General features: G+C 38.6%; 1 protein-coding gene across 3 annotated transcripts in view; it reads left to right on the top strand.

Moving 5' to 3' along the window:
- CADPS (calcium dependent secretion activator) overlaps positions 1–23,432 on the top strand; it is a 431,225-nt gene that overhangs the window by 342,899 nt on the left and 64,894 nt on the right. For 2 of the 3 annotated variants that reach the window (XM_063113329.1, XM_063113328.1), the window contains 3 exons: positions 9,418–9,573; positions 13,493–13,640; positions 22,570–22,644. In XM_063113329.1, coding sequence (XP_062969399.1) covers positions 9,418–9,573; positions 13,493–13,640; positions 22,570–22,644 — 379 coding nt within the window. Of the gene's footprint in view, positions 1–5,922; positions 6,070–9,417; positions 9,574–13,492; positions 13,641–22,569; positions 22,645–23,432 lie in introns of all 3 variants that reach the window. The other variant, XM_063113327.1, reaches the window with a different exon arrangement.

The raw sequence follows: 23,432 nt of genomic DNA, 5'->3' as shown, positions 1-23,432 counted from the left end.
AGTAATTTAAAGATGTAGAAATGTATAAAGGAATAATAGTTGTGAATAATAACCTGAGAATTACGTAGATGTGTGTGTGTGTGTGTGTGTGTGTGTGTGTGTGTGTGTGTGTTTTAAGTAGCTTTTTTGCTGTCCCAAACTGTGCGGTGGGTTAGTGACCGCAGTGTGTTCAGTTCACACTCAATGGTATGTGCCTTTCAGAGTATGGAGATATTTAAGAGTGCCAACTAAAACATAAGCTAAATGAAAATTCTTTTAAACCACACACATTTTATTAACTGGTTGGTAAACAGAATGTGAATGCCACGGGACAGCTTTGCAGAATGGCAGAAAATGGAAGGAAAAAGAGTTCTGGGACATGCGTCTATGCTAGGAGGAATGAGTCTCTCCATGTTTCTACCAGGAGAAGAGAAACAAAGTGAACTTTCATCTGACCTCTTGTTAGAGGGTTGATAAAGAAGCAGAGATTCATTTTTCCCTCTTGAATTTTTTTCCCCAAGGGAAAAATGATCTTTTTTGAATGCTTTTTATCTGGCTCACCCCCACACAAGAAACTGACATAGGTAAATAGATTTAGCTTGCCCAGTCTTTTCAGTTTTTGCCACTTTATCCTCCAACACACATGTGTGCGTGCACACGCAACACACACACAAAAGCCTTTCAAACAATTATTCTCAAATAGTTCTGTTCTTTCACTTTTCAGAAGTCATGATTATAGGCACCTGATTACAGGTAAAATGAGAAGTGCATTGTAAAGCTTGCTTCAAAATAGCTAGTATTCAAAATGTGAAAGAAAAACAGCAGTCTAACAAGAATATACTACCAATGTATTGAGTTTGCTAAAAACGGAATAAAAATTTTTCTTTATTCTTCAGATTTTCTTATTTCAAAATATGGCCCTATAAACGAAAATAGAGATGCAATTATTTGGGTTTGATATAATCGAGTATATTGGCCCTAAAGGGTAAAATGGCTAAGTCCTATGCTGCCTGTCCCTAGAAAGATGGCCTCCCATCTCTTCCATCTCTGCATGGACAGAAAAGAAAGGCTGCATCTCTGTTTCCGTTAAGCCAGATACGTTTATGGTTAAAATCACTATGCACCAGTGGAAAATGTCATCTCATAGCTTCTAACCACAGCTAAAGACAGTCAGCCTCTCAAGGACAGGCCCAAGTGGTCAATAAAATCTACAGTCCATAGCCCTTTCATTGGTATTCATCAGGACATGTCACAGGGTCACCGGCCAAGTGGCAGGTTGCTCACAACCATCCTGGCTGCTTTGAATATAATTGTGGCCCTAACAGGCAAGTGGACAACAATTCCACCAGCACATTAGTGTTGGCTCATTGTTAATGAGTCATACGGACTTCAAGGTGGAAGAAAACCTAGACAGCATATAATCTAAAGTCTTGTCAAATCAAGTACCTCCTCACCCTTGCTACCCTTTTCCTGACAGATGGTTATTCAACCTCTACTTAAATAGCCCTAGGCACAGTGAATCCTCGACTTCAGGTTCCCATTTCAGGTTTGGATGGCTCTGAATGGTAGAGCTAAATGCTGCTTCTTGATATGTGTACCCCGTAAAATCTGGGTTTCTCATTTATCAAATGCACTTTCTCTTTCTCTGCCTGAGATATGCATATGAAAAGTATTATTAATATAATGTCCCTTTCCAGATTGTCAAAGATGTCACTATCTTTTTTAAAATAAATTTTATTGTGTATATTTAAGGTATAAAACATGATCTCATAAGATACACATATGGTAAAATGGTTATTATAGTGAAACATATTAACATATTCATCATCTTAATGATAATAAGCTATCAGAACAAATGTATGTGTCTCAATATCAAGGTGAACTTGGAGTCAGATCTCCTGAGTCTGCCGTATCTTGCTGGTTGACCTTGCACAACCAAGATTTCTGAACTGAGATCTTCCCTCAGTTGACCTTCCTGAGACTCAGCATTCTCTTCTGTAAAACAAGAACTGTGAATAATGAAAGCTTTTCCAACACAAACGTTCATGACATGTGACTCCATATCCACATACATATACATACATGATTATAAACACACATTAATTATCCCTGCCTCTCTAATACCTACAACAGGGCTCAGGACATAACAGGTGCTCAATAAACATTTGTTGGTTGATTGACATATTTATTAAGGAACCCATCCAAGCTCAACACTGTAAGGATACAATAGGAAAACCATGGGGGTAGAAAAGAGAAAAAGATACATAAGAGAAAAAGATACATTTCTGCTCTAGTTGGGTCTGAGCAACATACACATAAGAAAAATGACTTTAAATATTTACCAATGTACAAATGTACAAACAATGCAAGGGAGAGTTGTGAATGTAGAGAAGAGGGGAATGACCTTCCACTGAGGGGTCATGAAGGAAATAGCTTGAAGAGTAAGATTTCAAAAGGGACAGGCGTGCTGAGAGAGAAAATGAGCACAAGTAGAAATACAGGGGAAAGCAGGGCATGCAATAAAAGCAGTGAATGTTCAGCTTTGGCTAGCTTGGATTATAAAAGAAGCATATCATAAGTTGGAGAGATGTTCAAGAGATGCTAAAATTCCATGAAATTTAGAACTTTATTCTCCAGGTGATGTGTTCTCATCAAGGGCTTTACAGCCCTCGAGCTGATGAAAATTGGCTTTGGGGGACGGGGGGAAGGTTCAAACAAAAAACCACCTTACTCTTTTTATGTATAAAGCACAGATGCACATATAATACATAAACAGATATACCATATATCTGTGGCATTAAATTTTCATGGAGAAGGAAGTTGGGGGTGGGAGTGTTGATGAATAAAAGGTTGAGAAATATCACTTTAGACTCTAGGAAGTTATTAAAGAGTGCACATGCCCCAAAGTATGCATTAGACCTAAGAACAAATGCTTTAGTGAAAGAGGCTTTAATGTCCAGGGCACCAAGAAAAGACAAGATGTACTGCCTATATTCATGCAATAAATGGCTTATAAAAGTAGATGGTATTCTGTGTCTTAAATCTAACCCCATCTATAAGTCTAAAGCAGAAGTCTTTAAGAGAAGACACAACCATATCCCTTCTGCATGGAGAAACAGTCTTGGTTAGAATTAAATCTAGAAAATAAGGAATGACCCCACCTCCAGTCATTTCCATCAGTAGAAAGGATGAGACACACACACATCTGTAACATTCATCCATGTGAGAGAGTAGATGAGAATTTTTTTAATCCAGTGCTCCAGAGATGGGCCCTTTGACCTTCATGGGAACTATCCTTTCTCAGCAGTCCCCAAAATGAATGAAAGAGTCTGTTTTTTAACATGTATTAGTTGTTAGGATTGCAATTCACATTTCTTGTACTATCCAGAGATATCCAATTATGATTCTGACAGAGGAGCATGACTGACTTGTTTTTAGGTAGTTGCTAAAGGGCCCTCTTTAAAATAGTAGTTTGTTAACAGTCATCAGCAGCTCCAGGAGCCTGATCGGAACTGAGTACTACTAAAAAATTCTACCTTTTCACATGTATATTTGTGAAATATTATGCTTGGAATTGCCTCCTTGATTATTAATATGTTATTAATATCTAAATGAAGTATTACTAACATTAGTAATGCACTATATTATTTTGCTAAAAGCAAAAGTATCAAGAATGTTTCATCCTTTTAAAAGTAGAGCATTATAATAATATGTCACATGAAGGAAATGTTTCTGTATGAGCCCAGTGCAGTAGTCCAGGCAACATGTCATATTTTACAAATACAGTGTTTTGACTAATATAAGTATTTTTTATTTTTGTGTGAAAAATAAAGCTCGCTTCTAATTTGTGTACTCACCATCCGCTAATACGTTTAAATTAAGTTGCTTTTGCATACATTTGTATGTTATTCATTCCTAGCTACTTTTAATTTGCTCAGAATTGACATTTTAACTTTCCAGGCTGCCATCTCTAAAATCTCCTAATTCCTTAATCATTATTCAGTGTGTGTATCATTTAATGATCACATTTGCTTATATAGGCTTACACATGTCTCAGGGGAAATCGCCAACAGTTTTGTTACGTGGCAGTGTTTAAGACTGAGAACCACCAGGGACTGAATTCGAAGGCAAATTCCCGACCAAACAGAGAGACATGCAAGGAAAAGTTTCATTTTTCCTTCTACTTAATAATCATATTTAGCTAATCTTCTTTTGACAATTCCCACAAGAGCACCCTTTAGTCTCAAGTAGAGACGTATAATTGGCGTTCCCAAAACATGAAGTGTGAATTACAAATCCGTGAGACACCTGTTTCCCCTAAGGAAGAGAATAACAGGTAGGCAATTTTTGCTTCTAGGTTTTTCAGTCTACAAGCCAGGGCTATATTGCTATTGTGAAAGAGTAACTTCTTTCCAGAGGGAGGCAGGCATGCAGGCTATCTGCAAAGTCCAAAATTTCTGACTTAGCAGGAGGCTTGCCCCCCTAAGCAAGCCCAGAGGCAGATCCAGCCCCTGCAGGAGTCCTTTTAGTCAAACAAAGCTTGCCCCGGGCAGAGCTGCTTTGGCAAAACTTGCTCTTCTCCCAGAAGATCCAAAAAGAGAACCTCAACTCCTTTGCCAAAGTGCTGTCAACTTCATTTAAACAGGAAGGCTCCTCTCAGATTCAAAGTTAGGCTGGGCTCTATGGTGCCAGTGACTTTGGCTGGATGGAACACCCTTAAAATGCCACTACAGAGACATGCTATATCAGCTTGTGGAGCAGTGAATGACAGAGCCCCACCAAAGACAATATCGTTGACTCGAGCTGGGGGGGTTGTTTGGTTTTGTTTTCTCTCTTTACTCATAAAGTCATCCATCTCTCTTCCATCACGTCAACTGATCAATCTTTGTTCAAAAGCAAAAAGCAGATACAAGGTAACATTTTTAACTTCTTAGTCATTTTTAACTTATTTTAACTTTTTACAGAAAAATACTGAGCTTAATTAATTTTCACAAACTGAGCGCACCCATGTAGCAATTACTCAGATCAAAAAACAACATTCCCAGCCCGCTCCCCAGAAGCCCCTACCCCTGTCATGTTTTCTTCCAGCCTCTATCCCACTTCCAAAAGTAACCACCATGACATAAAGCCATATTTTAAATCCACTTTTGGTCAAAGTATTTAATATAAAAGCTGAGTTGGGGATTCTTTTCTTTTCCTAGGTGTCTGTTTCTACGTATAAACATTTCTCCATTTTAATTGGACTTAGTTTGGGAGAGGAAGTTTCCATTTACTTTAAAATTATTCAAAGCTGATCCTTCTTGATATGATTTTTTAACCTTCACCATCAACTCTGACACCCCATTGCACACACACCTGTCTTCAGAAGTAGCAGTTGGAAAGAATTCAGTTTCTGTACATCATCATTACGTGTGTGTTCAAGTGGGTGAATTTCCTATTTCATCTTGTATCTAATATCTGACTTGAGAAATGTGCCTCTATCAACAATAACTTATAAATAAAAGTAAGAAAATTAAAGTGTTTTATCATTTCTGGCAATCCCAACTACTCCACAGAAGCCCCAGCCCCACCACGAATTCCATGACTTCAAGTTCTTAGTATGAGACAAGTTCTAGACTCTTATGGCAATGGATTTGGAAACCAAATATCCCCCCCAAGACCTTTAAATAATGTGATCATTGTTTGTGGGTGCCCCATGAGTGTCCACACATTTAAGTCACTCTATGGTTAATTTTTTTTCCATTCACTTTCATCATTTCTCTTTGAATACTGAGCCACGCCACAGCTCCCCATCCATAAGCTACTTTGTAAAGTGTGTCACTTGAGTTTTCACTGTTGTCTTGCTATGGACTTAACCAATTTATTTACAACTGTCGTGTGCTTCTGCCACATCTGCATTGTCACTGTGATGGTATTTTTTCTTTCTGTCTGTTTCTTCCACAGGAGTTTAACCAGTAACCTACCCAATGTGAACCTACCCAATGTGAACCTTCCCAAAGTACCAAATCTACCAGTTAACATCCCTCTAGGCATCCCACAAATGCCTACTTTTTCGGCACCGTCATGGATGGCTGCTATATATGATGCTGAGTGTGTATTCAGTTCACATTAGATCTAATTTAAATTTAAGTGATCTTGGCATGGATATGTATTGTTTATTTCTATACATCCTATATAACAGAGATGGAGAGGGATAATTAGACATATTTTGCTGATCATACAGAGACGATATTGTTTATTTCTGGCATGCATCATGTTTGTAAGACATTTGCTATATATAAGGCACTAGCAATTTGTCTTACGCCTACTGAATGCTTGAGAACTATGTCTCACTTCCTGAATTATTTTTGAAAGGATTCTACCTTTGGGGGAAGAAAAATGCAGGTGACATGACTTTAGGAGTTAGTCATCCAAAATCAGTTCAGGAAACTTCTTTGATGGGCTGGCCAATCATCTCTAGCCTGATCCAAATCTAAAAGGGAAGTACACCTAACCTAGAAGATTTTTTTTTTAATAAAAATAAAAAATTCCTAGAGACCATTTAAACCATGAAGCATATTTCTGGAATCAGCAAATAGCAGGATATAGTAACATTATTTTCAGGGCTAAATGAAAATTTCTGAATGGATCAAGACTTAGTAATGTAAATGTTATGTAAGGATACTTCTTAAGGTCATAATACAGTACAGCACTTTCAGATCTAAGGAGCAAGAATGTGTCTAACTTTGAGAATGCAAAATTCAAACAACTAATAATCGAACTTGTGGTAGTCGTATCATCTGTGGTCTGAGTGTAGGGTCATTCTTTTCATCTGTCAAGGTTGCATGGAGTAGTTTTTCTTGGATCCTGGGCCACTTTAAAGCCAGCTGTTTGGGGGAGTGGGGGTTAAGTAGCCATTTCTTCTAGCTTAGGAATGAATCCTCTCTCTTTTTTTCCTTATCAAGAAGAAGATCCAGCACCCTTAAATCCTACCTCAGGGAAATTAAATTAGAACCACGTGCATGATTTAATATGTGAAATAAGGTTTAGTGATTCTATACCCTCCTTTGATCCCTTTCTTAGACCACCTAATTATAGGCCAGATAAGCTTTTTCTTGAAAGAATAAATTGGCCCATTTTCAAAGGAAAGTGTTATTATCAAAGGAATAAAAAATGATCTGAAACTGGCAGTGATGTTTTGAAATCTCCAAATCACATTCATCAAGATGGCCCTCAGCATTTTTATTTTTGCAGTAATCCAGGTAGAAAACAGGACATTAAAATGACTGCCCTACCTGGCTCCTCCAAAGCTGCCTAATATTTTTAAAAACCTATAATTGCTCACAAGTTAACGATGAAATCACATGGTCGATGTGTCTGACCCTCTTTTAGAGACAAATTAAAACCTCCAAAAATTTATATCTAAAAAGAAAATCTTCCAAAAAACAACACAAATCATATTCATGCTAAGATGACTATATTAAAAGTTAGATTAGGTAGTATCTGTTAAAAATTTTAAAATAAATATCTGAAAGCTTCTCTTACCTTCTTCTGTGCATGCTCTGTGACATTGTTTTTGAAAAGATATGAATCAAGACATTGTAATAAAGCAGATAATGGTCTCTGTTCAATTAATTAAGGCATGAGTGGGAACACATTTTGGTAACTGCTCAGCAATCAAAATAATCTTGGTGCTATTGCCTTAACATTAACAGTTTATCTTAAAAATAAAAAGAAAATATTCTTTTCCTCATGTCAAAACTTAATAATAAGCTCTTCAGAGAAAAAAAAAAAAAACCCTACAAGAATTTTTTGAAACTCTGAAACCAGATGGGTGTCAAAATGTTGTTGTAATAAATACCAATTATTGCATTCATATGTACTTAATGATTTAAAACATACAATCATGCAGTTCCAAAACGGGGCTTAGACTAGACCAAGTTGGGGTTTCTTTTTCCCAAGCATAGGAAGGGGTCGGGGGAAGGCTGAACTTTCACAGAGAGATGATGCATTCCCCCACTTTTGAGCAGTGCTTACAGCAGTATCTGAAAAGAAGGTGTGGATTCTCAATCAGCCACCAGGAAATGCCTGATTCTATATCTTTTCATAATTCCAGTTTCCTCCTTTGCCACCTTTCATTTTAAGGACGTGTTTCCATGTTACCTGCTCCTTCGTGTCAGATACATCTACGTACTGACCTCAGACTGGTCTGTCCTTGACAACATTACCCTGTTGGTCCAGGCCGTAGGCTCCCTCTCGGCATGTTGGGAGTGTGCCCCCTCCCCACCCTGCAGTAGCTGTGTATGCATTTATGCACTAGCTATATTTCTCTCTGAAGCATTAATTCAATGCAGCTGGCATCTGTCACAATAGAAACACCCACTCTCATCTGTTTCTATAGACGATGTCAGAACAAGTGGTAATGCATGGTGTGTTGGACATTTTATAAATTACCGTGTTAGCATTAGTGGTATGCGAGGAAGGGGTTGGGGGGTGGCCACCCTCAGATCTCCAAATGGGATTGTTACAAAACAGAAAGCCAGCCAGAGAAGGGCAAGAGGGTGAGAGATGGAGCATTTCCCCTTCACAGGCCTTCCATGGATGCCACAGGTAAAAGTTTCTTAGACGTCATTGTACAGAAAGGAATCAAGACCAATTTCCCCATCTGTACAGAAGACTGGGTAAGATGGTGCAATGGTAAAAAAAAAAAAAAAAAAAAAAAAAAAAAGCTCAGGTTTTGAGCCCTAAAGCATTGGAAATAACCCTTGTCCACTCACCTCCCCTGCCCTGACTCATCTCATCCTGGGGCTGCCTGTGCAATGGGCTGGTCTATGAAAATTGGAATAATAATCAAACTGAACCATTTTGGATCCAAGGTATCCAGGTGTCCCCATCTCGATCTGAGTTACCCCAGTTTCTTTCCAGCTCTTCAAGAGAGAAAGCAGGTCCTCGCTCACCACTTTGTTAGCACTGTCCTTTTAAAACTGAAAGTCTTGTGCAATCTCCAAGAGGCCTCCTCTCTGGAGGGGAGCTGGGGAAATGCATGAAACTCTGAATTTTAATAACTGCATGTTGCCATGTAGTTATTATCCGTTGAGACTTATTTCTCCCCCTGGTTCGTGGCCTTCATCTGAATCATCACATGTGTTAATGTGGTTATTAAAGGAAGGCTGATTTTTACCATACACTGTTCTCCGAGTTATTATGAGACAGCACCTTCTCCACACTTCTCACTGGTCTAGAGTAATCATCCAAGCAAAGGTGGATTAAGTCGTGTATGGTAAAACTCAAAATCTGTCGGTGGAGATTGCCCCCACCTCCAACCGTCAACACGCGTCGTTTTGTATGTCAAAGCCACTGTTTGCCTTAAGCCTTCCAGCCCCAGGTTGTCTTTGTGTTAGTTTTTTCAGAGCTCAGGGTCATTAGGTGACTCGTGTTTTCTAATTTTTGTCCTGCCAGTAATGGATCAGGCACCTCGGAAGATCTGTTCTGGAAACTCGATGCCCTTCAGACCTTCATTCGGGACTTGCACTGGCCCGAAGAAGAGTTTGGAAAGCACCTGGAACAACGGCTGAAGTTGATGGCAAGTGACATGATTGAGTCTTGTGTCAAAAGGTAAGCCCATGTGGCAGGACAGGTTCTGCATGCTTTCCCCACTATACACAGTCTCAGGGAAAGGCAGATAGCTACTCTTTCAATTGGTCTTAATTTGGAGTTTTTTGGAGAAGGTGATTTCTTGTCAAAGCCAGCCAGAGTGGTGGCTGCCCTAGTCTAGCTTCTCTTCACCTGCCCTCATCTGTCCTACAACCAAAAGAATCTGGCTGCCAATTTTTTCAAGGTTGTTGACCCTGTTCATTTCTGTTTGTCTCTGCATCCCCAATATCTAGCAGTGTCTGGCACAAAATATTTACCCTATAAATATTTGTTAAATGTATGAGCGTGTGCACAGATGGACAGTTGGATGGAAAAAAGAGAACATACAATTCTAGAGTCAACATGTCCAGTACAGGTAGCAGGGATTTAATGATTTTCCAGCAAAGTGGACAGCGCCTCAGTATTGTCATTCATTCTGTATGTATGAGCTGAGTACCTACTGTGTGCCAACGGTTAATGGTCTTGCCCAAAATCTAACTGAGTATCAACAAAGGGACATGAGATATTTAACATACGTTTTGCCTTCCCAAAAATTGCTAATAGGATTGGGGTAGAAATTCTGCACTTGAAATTCCCAGGCAGACTATTCTCAGAAGACAAGGGGAAGAAAATGAGGACAATATTCATCCATTCAACAAAAATTGTTTGAGCTCCTCCCATATGCCAGGCACACTGCTAAGTTATTGGTATACAATGAAGAATGAGAGAACTCATCCTTCCCTCGTGGAGTATCTATATCTATATATCAAATACAGAACTGAAATTCCACTGATTTGACATCATCATCATCATCCTGTCTACCCCCAGACACACACCCAAGTTCCTTTTCCAGTTCAGAAGTATTCCATTATTTTTCCTCATTCAAAAAAATAGACCGCAGGCAGCACAGGCTACTCCAGATCTCTAGATGTTGTATAGTTTAGTTGATGGATCAGTTGCATGTGTTGGGGGCTGGGTTTGCCTGGAAGTGCTCTGATTTCATCAATTTATATTTTGAAAGAAGAAAAGAGAAACCAAAAGGGCAAAAGAACAACATAATCCCAGGTAAGTGAGCAGCACAGCAGCATCTCAGCAGCAATTAGGGAAGGAACTATGGGCTACATAGAATCTGGGCAGGTGTTTAATACCAATTCTGGAAGCTTAAAATCCTGGTGACCTAGGTTTTGAGTTTTGCTCTTTTCTTCTCATTCCTAGAACCAAAGGCAGGCCTATTTCATAAACCCACGGTCAAATTGTTTCCTTAGGGTCTTGAATCCCACCATCTCATACATGATCTATATCAATTTTATGAAAAGCAATGCTTTTCCAGTGGCCAAACCATTCAAACCATTCTAAAAACTTCTTGCAGGGCAGTTCCCTGAGGCAAAAAATGTTCTCCCGTGATCTGTCCTAGGGCCTGAAATGCACTAGAATTAGGACTTTCCAGTGCCTGATCTGGGCACACAATTGTACAGAAAGACATTTATGTCCTTTGCGGAGAAGCCAGTCTTCTGGGTAGGGAATAAGAAGTAGAGAGATGCTTAGAGAAAAAGGGAAGTTATGAGGATGTCAGAGGTGGATAGTGACTATTTTATCTCTTACCACTTTGTAACTATATCTTTATGGTTCAGGCACCTAAAGCCAGTGAGCTTCTGAGAGACAGGGAGTGGATCTTGTTCTTTGTTGCTCCTCACCCTCCTGAAGGCCCAGCATCCTGCCAGGCACACCATAGCTGTTAAGTAACCTTTTATTGACAAAAGTTCGTCAATTACACATGTATGGCTGGTCCTAAACACTTAAATTTCTTCATGCCCCTTTCATTAAGGTCCAGACATAAGCACAAAAGCAGACAAAAGCAAAAGTGGGTAGAAATATCATCCCCAGACCTCCAGATCCAGAGGCTAGAACATGGAGAAAGTCCTTGGATGTTTTAAGACATAGAATCCACATTAGAACTGCCCAGAACCATTGTTTTCCTCTTTGGGACAGAATAAATCACCCTAGTTCTAGGACACATAGTAAGGACATTGTTTCATAAATACACATGTGCAATGCCAAAAAGTCAGTAAGGCACTCCCAATGTCTAAGTTTCCAAGAAATTTTATTCATTTACTTGACAGACATTTACAGAGCCTCTAGTCTAGTCTATATCAGGTACTGTGCTGAACACAAAACAAAGCATCCTGACTCTGCCCTCAAGGACAGTGATTTGGGTTGGGTGACCTCTCCATTCCTGGCTTTCAGGTCCCATAGAGTCCTCCCAGTCATGTTAATTTTGCGTTCAGCTTCCTCTTTTCACAGCCCTGCACTCCGAGGGCTATGAACAGTTCTCTTGTGAAAACAGAAGATGATTACTTCATTGGAAGAAAGTGATTTAGCATTTCCATTTCTCAAATTGGGCCGGAACTGGCACGCAAGCCTCAGAAGATCAGCACAGGGACCTGTCCAACTCAGTCCCCATCAGACCTCCTTTTCACAAAACCAGAAAACGATGTATTTTCAGCATAGCTTAAAATGATCATCATGATTAGAAAGCTACTTCAGTGCACTGAGTCTTTAGAAGCCAAGATGCATTTATCTTTAATATGATCATATAGTATATAGGGGTGTTGTAAGGGTTTGGGTTTTGGGTTGTTTTCTTTTTAGTTTTTTTCTTAAGAACTGGGCTTCCAACCTTAGAAATTATACTTGGCTTCCCTGCATGCACCCAGGGTGTGTTAGCAAGCTGGCATCCTTTCCTAAGCTAACTAGCTGTGTGGTCCTTCTATGCACTGTTAGAAAACTGCTACGAATTCCTCTTAAAGCAATGCTTTCCTGGTGGCTGCATGATCTCCTGAACCTGACAGCAAACAATGCCGAAAAGAAGCATTAGTCGAAAGGGGCTTTAATAAAGCCACTTACTAACTAGGTGCTTTTCTTTAAAGACATGTGATGATGTGACCCACTTCTCTGAAACCCTTAAAAATATAACTGGGCCCCTTTACAGTGCCATATCAAAGATTAAATATCACGTCTGCATTAATTACTGCTGGCCATGTTGGGCTGGGTTTGTCCTATGAGTGGTTAGCACATTGCTGACCGATGTCAGAATTATGTTACATTAGTATTCCACCATTACACAATTCTTGAATTGTATATTATGTATATTATATGATGTATATTAAGTATATGTAATATAGTATATGTAATATTTAATTATAATAACATATTTTTATTGCATAATAATACATTGACATTGAAAACAAACCAACAAAAAGCATAGTTGAAATTCTCCAATACCACGCCTCCCCAAAGGTAGCCATCTTTAACAGCTTGATATATTTCCCTTTTATGATCATTAACAAGTAAAAAAAAAAAATTTTTTTTTTAGTCTTTAAAGGAATGTAATAAACTTGCTGGATTTTTAAGAATTTTAGTCTCTTTCAAAATCAGGGGGGGAAAACCCAATAAATGTCATTTAAGATTTTTTTCCCTCACCATGAGATCTTTAAAATTAGAAAATGCTTTTTTGTTTTTTTATATTTTTAATGAAGTGATTCAAGATAGGCAGTTGCCAATGTGAGAGAACTTACATATGCTATAATGCTGTAATCGGGTTTTTGTTCATTCATTCATTCTCCTGCAATTAAGGTTCTCCATAGCATGTAAACTATAGACAGAAATACATCAAGCTACAGGTGTTCCACATACTGCCGAGAAAGGAAGGGTGCGTGTGGCTGTCTCCATGAATAGGCCTTCCTTAGTTGGGAAAGTCATTTAAAAGAGAACACATGTGAAGTCATTGTCGATTGAAACTGATTACAGCCTTCAATTTTCTTTTTCACTGACCCCTCAGAAAATGTCTCCTCCACCTGCTGCCATCTGAACACTAAATTGGTCTTTTCCTACTTTGTTTTAATAGAACCAGGATTGCATTTGAAGTTAAGCTGCAAAAAACCAGTCGATCAACAGATTTTCGAGTCCCACAGTCAATATGCACCATGTTTAACGTTATGGTTGATGCCAAAGCTCAATCAACAAAACTTTGCAGCATGGAAATGGGCCAAGAGGTAACAACAACAACAACAAAAAAAAAAAAAACAGATTTTTCCCCCCTCTCCATTGATCATGTAGAAGAAAACTTCATAAATTCTTTCTATCTACCGTAGTCTGCTAGTTTCAGAAATATACTCTAACATTTGTGGATTAAGCCATGGATGAGTATTGGGTATCTGTTTGTCAAGTAAATTTCTAAGGCATGTGCTGATGAAGATGCCAGTCACTTGGAAGTGATTCCTGGCTGGAATTGGGGTGGCCATAAAGTTCCTTTAAGCTAAATGACGTTTGACAAACTCATTTATTAGGCTGGTATTGCCAACAGATATGTGTTTGCCAAAATGCAAGTCATTTTCACATTTGGAGCACATTTTATCACTTTGAACATCTGGACAGCAGGAGAGTTCTTTCTTGCATCAAGCAACTTCCAGGTTGTAATGTTAGATCATCCTGCTATCCAATCCCCAGCCAGCAGGTTCTGAATTTCAAAAAAAATTGCAGACTTTCCATTTTCCTTAGATTGAGTTGATTGTGAATCTTCCCTGACCAAAAGTTTAGTCCTTTGCTAAGTTTCCAATTCTAAAGCGGTATTTAAAAATGTAAAGGAGAAGGAAACAGCAACTTGGGCTTGATTAAAGACTATCATGATCATTTTTCTCCAATGGCCTTAAGCCAGCTAGATATTCATATACCAATTTAGAATTAATTCAGAAACATTTCTGGCAACTCTGTGTTGTTGCCAATTGGCATAAATTGCTCCTAAATCAGATCTTTCGATACCAGCCTTACATGCTCAGAATTTTTACTAAATTATATTTGCTCCTTATTCGTTATTTATTTTCTCTTTCGGCACCTTCCATTTTTAAATGTGGGTTGGTGGTATTCTCTTCCTGGCAAGATCATCTCCAACCTTGTTTCCCCCACAAGTCAGCTTCCTCAGCCTCCCCCCCCCCACCCCCCGTCCCCCTGCCAGCTTCTGCTCCACTGATTTTCTTGTTGAGGACCTTCCCTGGGGGTTACATTCTAGTCAGTCCAGTCAAATGCAGGGGACCTTCCCTGGGGGCTACATTCTAGTCAGTCCAGTCAAATGCAGGGGACCTTCCCTGGGGGTTACATTCTAGTCAGTCCAGTCAAATGCAGGGGCCTGTGGTTCTCTTCCTGGCTCCATTTGCTGCACGTGAGTGGTCTGGAGGAGTGGTTCTCAAATTTCAGTGCACATCAGACTCACCTAGAGAGCATCTGAAAACCCAGATCATTTAGTCTCACCCCAAGAGATTCCAAAATAGATCTGGGGATTCACATTTCCATCGGGTTCCCTGGTAAACTTGATGCTACTTTCTGCTCCAGACACCACAGTTGAGAACCGCTTATCTGGAGACTCGGTATCCAAAAATGAGTTAAGGAGAAGGGCTCAGGCAGGAAGGATAGCCCCCTTGGGGGAGACCTGGGCCAGGTGTCCAAAGACCTGATGCCTGCCCAGATTGTGCAGCAAAATGGAGTTTGACAAGTCATTCAGCCTCTTCAGGCCTCAGTTTCCTCATCTGTAAAATGATAGCACTATTCTACTTTTAACTGGGCTATTTTTAGCTGCAGAATTAGTTCTTCAAACCCTGCCAAGAAGGCCAGCATGTGAAAGAAATAAAAGATGAGCTGCTCTAGATGAGATGAGGGGAAGGGGGCCAAGCTGCCAAGTTGCTCTCCACCTCTGTCCCTCATCACTGCCCACCTCAACCTGAGCTTCTCTGGGAGACTCTAAATAATCTCTTGTGCTTTACAGAACCCACTTAAAAAATCCTGTTTTTGGCAATCTCTAAAATTCATTAAGATCCCTTTGCGTTCATGCTTTCCAGAATCCTCTTCCTCCTAAATTTTTCTGTCCTTGGAGCTTCTTCATTTTTTTTTTATTTGAGGTACAATTCACAGATCCATAAAATTCACCCTTGTAAAGAGTACAATTCAATAGTTCTAGTATATTCACAAAGTTATGCAACCATCACTGCAATCAGTGTTAGGACACTTTCATCACCCCAGAAAGAAACTGAGTACCCATTAATAGTCGCTCCTCTTCCTCCCTTCCCAGCCCTAGGTAATCATCAACCTACTCTGTCTCTAAGAATTTGCCTATTCTGAACATGCTATATAAATAGAATTATACAATATGCGGCCTCTTGTGTCTGGCTTCTTTCACTTAGCATAATGTCTTCAAGATTCGTCCACATTGTAGCATGTATTGGTTCTTTTTTTATGGCTGAATAACATACTCCATTGTATGGATATACCACATTTTGTTTATCCATTCATCAGTTGATGGACATTTGCATTGTTTCCGCATTTTAGCTATTACAAATAATGCTGCTATGAATATTCTTGTACGAGTCTTCATGTGGTGGACCTATGTTCTCAGCTCTCAGGTTTATACCTCGGAGTGGAATTGCTGGATCATATGGTCACTCTATGTTTAGCTTTTTAGGAACTGCCAAACTGCTTTCCAAAATGAATGTACCATTTTAAATTCCTACCAGCAATGTATGAGAAATCTGATTACTTCACATCTCAGCCAGTACTTATTATCTGTCTTTTTTATTATAGCCATCCTAGTGTGTGTGAAGTGGTATCTCTTGTGGTTTTTGATTTACAGTGATATTTATCATCTTCTCATGTGTTTATTGGGCATAGTACATATTCAAATCCTTTGCCCATTTTTTTAATTGGGTTATTTGTATTTTTATCATTGAGTTGTAAAAGTTTTTTATATATTATGGGTACTAGACCATTATTATATATATGATTTACAACTATTTTCTCCTGTTTTGTGGGTTGTCATTTTCACTTTCTTGACAATATCCTTTTACACACACAAAAAAAAAATTTTTAAGTTTGATGAAGTCCAGTTTACCTATTTCCCCTGAGAGCTTCTTGAGATGTACAGTTGAACTGAGTTTCACAAGATGACACCGATCCAACTGGGGAAGGGTTGATACAATAGGACTGGCCTTTCTTTCCCCTCAGCAGCTATTGCAGTCCCTTTCTACACTGAGTCAATTATAGCCATGTTTAAAAAGCTCCTACAAACCTGGTCAGATGGCTAAACAAATTTTCCAAGTAAGCCAAGTCACTCTGATCTTCACTTTTTTCTTTTTGAGCTGGACGTTTGGAAAGTATAATGGGAGGGGAGGAGTTGTCACAAACTCCACTGAGAATCTGGTGAAAGTTATGGAGCCATTTCCCAGGGGAAAAAAACACACACACAATTTTACTATACAATTTCAGGGGAACTGTGGACCTCCTTAGACTAAACCACAGACCCCAATTGGAGATACATGATGAGTAATAACAAGGTGACTTTTATCACAATGGACCCTGTCTTTCATCTTTACTAACCACTAACCACTTAACCAACTCTGTGCTAAAGTAGAATGACCTTGGCTTAACCCTGGAGTTTGGTTTCCTAGAAGAATATGTTGCGTAGTGTTTTAACATTCTATGGATCCCACACCATAGCTACTAAACCATGTGATCTTGAGCAAGTCACTTTCTCTTGTAACCTCACTGTTATCATTTGTCAAATGAAAGATATAGGATGCAGTACACAACATTTGGAAAGTATACAGCTTATTAAAATTGTGGAAAAAGTCCTCTGACTTCTGGCCATAAGATAGTTGTCTTGGATTTGCCCAAATACTAACAATATTGACACTAAACAGCAGTACCCATTTCTTTCTGGACGTAGTTCTATTTGATAAAGTAAAAAAGACTACATGTATTCTCCACATGGGACTCGACACTGTTTTTCTTAATGGAGACAATAACTGAAGCTTGTAAACATCTTTTGTTTTTCCCAAAATAGTGCACACACCATTAGATGAAATATCTTTATTAAGGGCCCATCCAATTCTGCATTCCAGTCTATGATTCTTATCAAAAGGCTGTCAGTTTTCTTAAGCCATGCTGGAGAGAGATACCATGATATTTCTCCTTTGTATAATTGAACAAGAGACATCTTGGTGACCAGCCTGTGGGAAGTGAGGCCTCTTCTGAAGCCAAGTGTCTGATAACAGTCAGAATGAAGCTAGACATGGTAGTCTGTAAATATGTACTTCCCCTGAGCAGCCTGGCACAGTGACTGTGACCTTGAGCAGAAATTCAATGGAAAAATCACATGGAAATGGTCCTTCCTTGACTGTTCTCACTTTGTAGGATGAGGATATTTATCTTCAAGGTAATAATGAGTTGTTAAAATGATATTGACCAAGGATGAGGGGAATCATCCTAAAATTTGGACAAGAATAGATAGAAGTTCAATGTTTTTATGTAGTTTGCACTTTGAGTATTGGATATGAAGCCCATATTATAGATCTAGTTGCCAATACTGGCCTCCCCCTGGATTCCAGCTCCTTCAACCTGTGATGGACCAGATACTGGCCAGGTGATGCAATCTTCCATTTTAAGTTTACTTCCAGAATTTCATCACTGGGTTAATGTCTCATCTAAAGGCAGCTTTCGACACATTTGTTTACATACTTTTTCATCTTAAATATTTATTTTTTCATTAAAATTTGTGAAGTACCAATAAAGAGGAAATTGTGTATTAAAGTTTCTCACTTTGTCTAGTGTGTTTTCATCTCATTTCGAAGGTCAGATGGTCTTTACAGAAAGACAACATACACACAATCTGTTCCATGACAAGGCAAAATGTGCAGCACAGGAAGTCAAGTGGAATGATTTTCACGTAGTGATTGTGAATTTGCAGCAACTTAGCTCATCAGAAGCAAAAGTGAATCACCAACTTTTCCATGCCATTGAAGATTAATAGTTCTAGTAGCTATCACCACGATCTAGGGCTCCAGGATAGAATGCAGGGATACAGGTCAAGTTAGTCCAAGAACTCCAGCAGAGAGGACCGGAAAATGAAAAAGGGGAAAGATCCTTCTTTGTACCTATCTTAGGACACAGATATAGTTGGATAGTCAATTTGACTGCAAGAGATTTTATGTCAAGATAATCTAGGAGAGGGGATGGTTGTTAAAAGATGCCCCAGTGGTATGTGTACCTTGTCATGGAGCTTCACATGCGCATAGAACAATATATCTCTGAAAAAAAAGAGCAAAGAGTGAAGGCAGAATACTCACTATTGCTCCAGAAAAGCACGTTAATCAAATAAGCATCATGTATCAGGAAAATCCGGCAAAAGGAATTTATGTATTTTGTAATTACTTGAATAGGAATGGGACCTGCTTTGATATTTACCACTTTGCTACTCGATAAGCAGAGGGACTATTTCTTTGCCCGACTGTCTTCCCCAAAGTAGTTTTATTTTAATTGAAGCATAACTTACATACAGTAAGGTGTATAGATTTTAGATGAGTTCAGAGAAATTTATACACATGTGTAACCACCATACTAATCAAATAGTAATAGTGGTAGTAGTGGTGATACTGTGACATAGCACTTCTAAGTTTCTAAATCATGTTGCCATGCATTGTTTCATTACTTGGCTAGATAAATCTGCTTCCTGTATTCATAGCAGTGATAATGTTAGCCCCGTTGCAGAAATGAGGGAATAGACCAGAAGACACTGACATGCTCAAGTTTGCCCTGGAAGTAAGAGGGAGAATGATCATATCAAAACAATTTGTTTTATAAGCAGAAAGATAGGAAATGTGTATTATAACATGAGAAGAGTAGAGGTCATAGTATTTGTTCAGCATGAATGAAAGAGATGGGACTGCCTAGAGAGAAGTTAGGGTTAATTTTGACATGGAAAAGTTGGGTTAATTTTGACATGGAAAAGTTGCAGGTGGGAAGAGGTTCCCATAAACCACCGTGTCTCTGCATGAAAGGGTTTGCGTTTCCCCAGCTCCTGAAGAGAAAGCTGGTTTCTCTTGAGAGAAAGAATGACATCATTAACTCATCAGATCAAAACCCTAAATTCTTCTTGGTGTGTGGAGAACAATTTCTCTTGTCTGTACTTACCATTCCAGCCAAGTTTTTCAAGAGAATGTTTCTATTCTCAGTGATGTTCTTCTTTGCTTGGTTAGAAGCTCCTCGTTTAATATTTTATATTGTATTATTTTGTACACAGCTAGCTTTTCTGGTTTAGTTAAATCCCATAATTTTTGATAAATGTGAATCATTTATAGAAATCCAAAGAAAACCTAGTGGAATGCGGCAGTCACATGAAGAGGGAAAGTAAGCATGTGATTCTGGATCTTATCTCAAGACCTAAAAATGAATTTGGAGCCTTGTCAATATTCCCGAATTCTTTTTCTCTGACATCTTTCTTTGTGTTCCTAGCACAGAATTCTGCAGATAATTTTTTGCTTTTAGCTTCAGGTTTATGCCACTTATGGGTAAATCCTTTCTTGAATCTAGCGGGATAGCCAACATGGGTTCTGATTCATTAGGACTATACAGTATGGGCCATTGCTTTATTTTCCTCTAATCAACTAAAATGAAATTGAATGAGATGACTAATAAGTCTCTCCGTACCCTTATCTTCTACTTGATGAACTTGAACAAATACTAATAATTTTTAAATTAATTTATTTACTTATTACAAATATTCATGAGATACAAAGCTGATTGTCCCCCCTCCTGCCCATGATGTGGGGGCCAGATTCATACTAGGGGCATATCCATTACCAGAAATTACTTTTGTACCCTTTGTCCCCTCCCAATTATCCCCCGACCTCCCTCCCCTTCCCCCTCTCCCCTCAACTCCAATTTGTAGCCCTAGGAATGTTCCCTCCCTCTGTTGGATCACAGCACTGCTGTGCTCTTTCTTTCCTGCCTTCCTTTCTCTATTAGCTCCCACATACGAGTGAGCACATGCGGTATTTATCCCTCTGTGCTTTGCTTGTTTCACTCAACATAAGTTTCTCCAGGTTCATCCATGTTGTTGCAAATGGGAGTATTTCATTCTCTTTTATGGCAGAGTAGTATTCCATAGTGAACATACATATACCACAGTTTCCTTATCCAATCATCTGTTAACAGACATTTAGGTTGGTTCCATGTCTTGGCTATTGCAAACAGAGCTGCAATGAACATGGGAGTGCAGGTATCCCTTTGACATGATGATTTTCATTCCTCTGGGTATATACCCAGAAGTGGGATTGCTGGATCACATGGAAGATCTATCTGTAGTTGTTTGAGAAACCTCCAAATTGTTTTCCAAAATGGTTGCACTAATTTACAGTCTCACCAACAGTGTAGTAGTGTTCCCTTCTCTCCACACCCTCACCAGCATTTGTTATTCACTGTCTTTTTGATTATAGCCAGTCTAACTGGAGTGAGGTGGTATCTCAATGTGGTTTTAATTTGCATTTCCCTGATGACTAGTGATGTTGAGCATTTTTTCATGTATCTGTTGGCCATTTGTATATCTTCCTTTGAAAAATGTCTATTCAGCTCCTTTGCACATTTTTAAATTGGGAATTGCAATTATAGTTGACAAAATATTTTCACATCTAGACCCTCACTTGAACTTCAAAACAGATCTATGAGTCTGGGAGTATGACTGCCAGGAAATGGCTTAGGCACTGGTTTTTAAAAATAATAGTAATAGAGCAGACCAGCTAAAAATCTTCATACAGAGTTTGCCTCGTTTCCTTTCTAAAATCAGTCATTTTTGCTGGATTTCTCCTATCATTGGTTCTGGGTGGTAATGTTATTATCTATTTTGTTTTGTTTTGCTTTTTACAGATAAGGAAACTGAGCTAAATTTTTGTAGGCAACTTGACTTCCCAACTTGGCAGTGAGACTTTATCCAGTTCTTCTAACCACAAATAAACCTCCCCTTTGACTTTAAATGAATTAACCTAATTCACGTCCATTTGCTCACTCTCAGTAATCCTGATTGCCAGTTATCGGAATGATAAACCATCTTACTATGGCTTATTTCTGTACGTTTTTATAGGTTTTTGGATGGTTTCTTTAATTTTTATTTTCTCATATGTGCTTTTGTCCTAATTTTTATTTGCACTGTTCCTTTTTTTTTTTTTCTGTTCCTCATTAATCATCCTTCTGAAAGTTTGCTAAAGAGTGGGTAAGTGCATTTTCCCTTCCAAATAACAATGCTTTGCATTGTTATTTTTTTGTTAAGAAAATATGGAATAATTCAAATGGATACTAAAATGATCTAATAAATGTCAAGGAGCTGGCATATAATATTTTGTGTTGAAATCACTTTTCCTTTTTCCCTGGCATTTACAGCAGATTTTGGTTTGTGTGGAGGTTTGTTTTCACTTTGCTATTTAAATGTAATTGACAGCCGCAGTTAGAGAAATTGAAAAACTTAGCAGAAGTCTCAGTAGAGGCTCTAAGCTGATTCTGCTTATCCATGAATAGAGAAAATGAGTGACTTGCCACAAGGGTTCAGAAAGAAACACTTCACCTCGACACTGAGCCAACACCTGGAGATAAAATTGGGGTGCTCTGAGACATTAACCCAAAGTGTCTGGTGGTTTCAGAATAATTTTCGCAAAATGAGTCACAGTGCTGTGGTCAAATTCCCTTCAGAAGGATTTCACTACCTAAGCCACATCCCCCCAGCAGTTTCCCAAAGATAATTTTTTATCTTCTGTATTAAATTACTGTCGTATCTTGCTTTGTAAGATCCATATCAACACACTGCTAGTCCATTAAACCATCCATGTGTGCTGTTTGTAAATGTGTATATATGTCTACACACATTAAAGGCATCGAAAGCCTTGGGTAAAGAACAGTGAGCCTGGTAATTTAAATTTTTTTTTTTTAAGAGCTTCAGATCTTTCTCCATCAAAGATCTGGAGTCAGAATCTTACAGATGCTTCTGGGACTATGAAAATAAAATGGGTCTGCAGGCGAAGCTTTATTTATAAATTGCGTTGTCTAAAAATTACTGATGGATGTAGTGCCATCACCTCCCAAACATGCTAATATTTGTCTTTCTGTGTTCTTTAGCATCAGTACCATTCAAAAATAGACGAATTAATTGAAGAAACTGTTAAAGAAATGATAACACTCTTGGTTGCAAAGGTAACCTTCAGCTTCAGGTGAAATGTTTCATTGTGAACATTGCTTTGTTATGTCTGCATTTCCATTAAAATGTAACACGTTAAAAAAGTTGAGCTGGCTACTCGCATCTCTCAGGAAACAAGATTGTACATCACCCAGCCTCAGCTCTGAATGATTCTCAGATGATCGCGAGCCGTGTGAAGATAAATTGATGAAGTGGCATATGTTAACTTAATAAGAATTTGTCCCCAAACGTGGCATTAGGTTATGCGGGAAATGTTTGTTTTGTTTTCAGCACTGACAAAGTTAGATTTTTAAATACGGAAAGTTAAGCGGTAATAAGGAATTCTGCCATCATGAAAACCCCTTTTCCTCTAGTTTCACATGCAGTGAGAGTCATAATAAAACATAAAAGTCAGATAAAGCTATTTCAGTCACCCTCATGAATTATAGAATTTTAACTAAGTAATGCTGAATGGGAAGACATTTATATTTGCCAGTGCTAAACTTCTGTTTCCCCCAAATTACTGATAAAATACAAATAAAAATAGATTGGATTAAATGTAGTGCTAATATGTAACGTAAAAACTGCTTTGCGCAGTTTTGGATTTTGAAAAGTGCATTTAATATTATCGCATGCTATATGCAACTCAATAATATTTTGTCACTTTGCACTTCTGTAACACTCTATATTTGCAATCACATAATAATGAAGAGAAAGCCGGATAAGTCAAATATTTCTGTGTAAAGGCAGTCTATTCCTTTCTCAAAAGGCGGGAATCAAATAACAGAATACAGAAATGAACAGA

This window comes from Cynocephalus volans, chromosome 11, assembly GCF_027409185.1.
Source record: "Cynocephalus volans isolate mCynVol1 chromosome 11, mCynVol1.pri, whole genome shotgun sequence".
In the NCBI taxonomy this organism is placed as follows: domain Eukaryota; kingdom Metazoa; phylum Chordata; class Mammalia; order Dermoptera; family Cynocephalidae; genus Cynocephalus; species Cynocephalus volans.
This window is presented reverse-complemented; position numbering and strand designations above follow the sequence as displayed.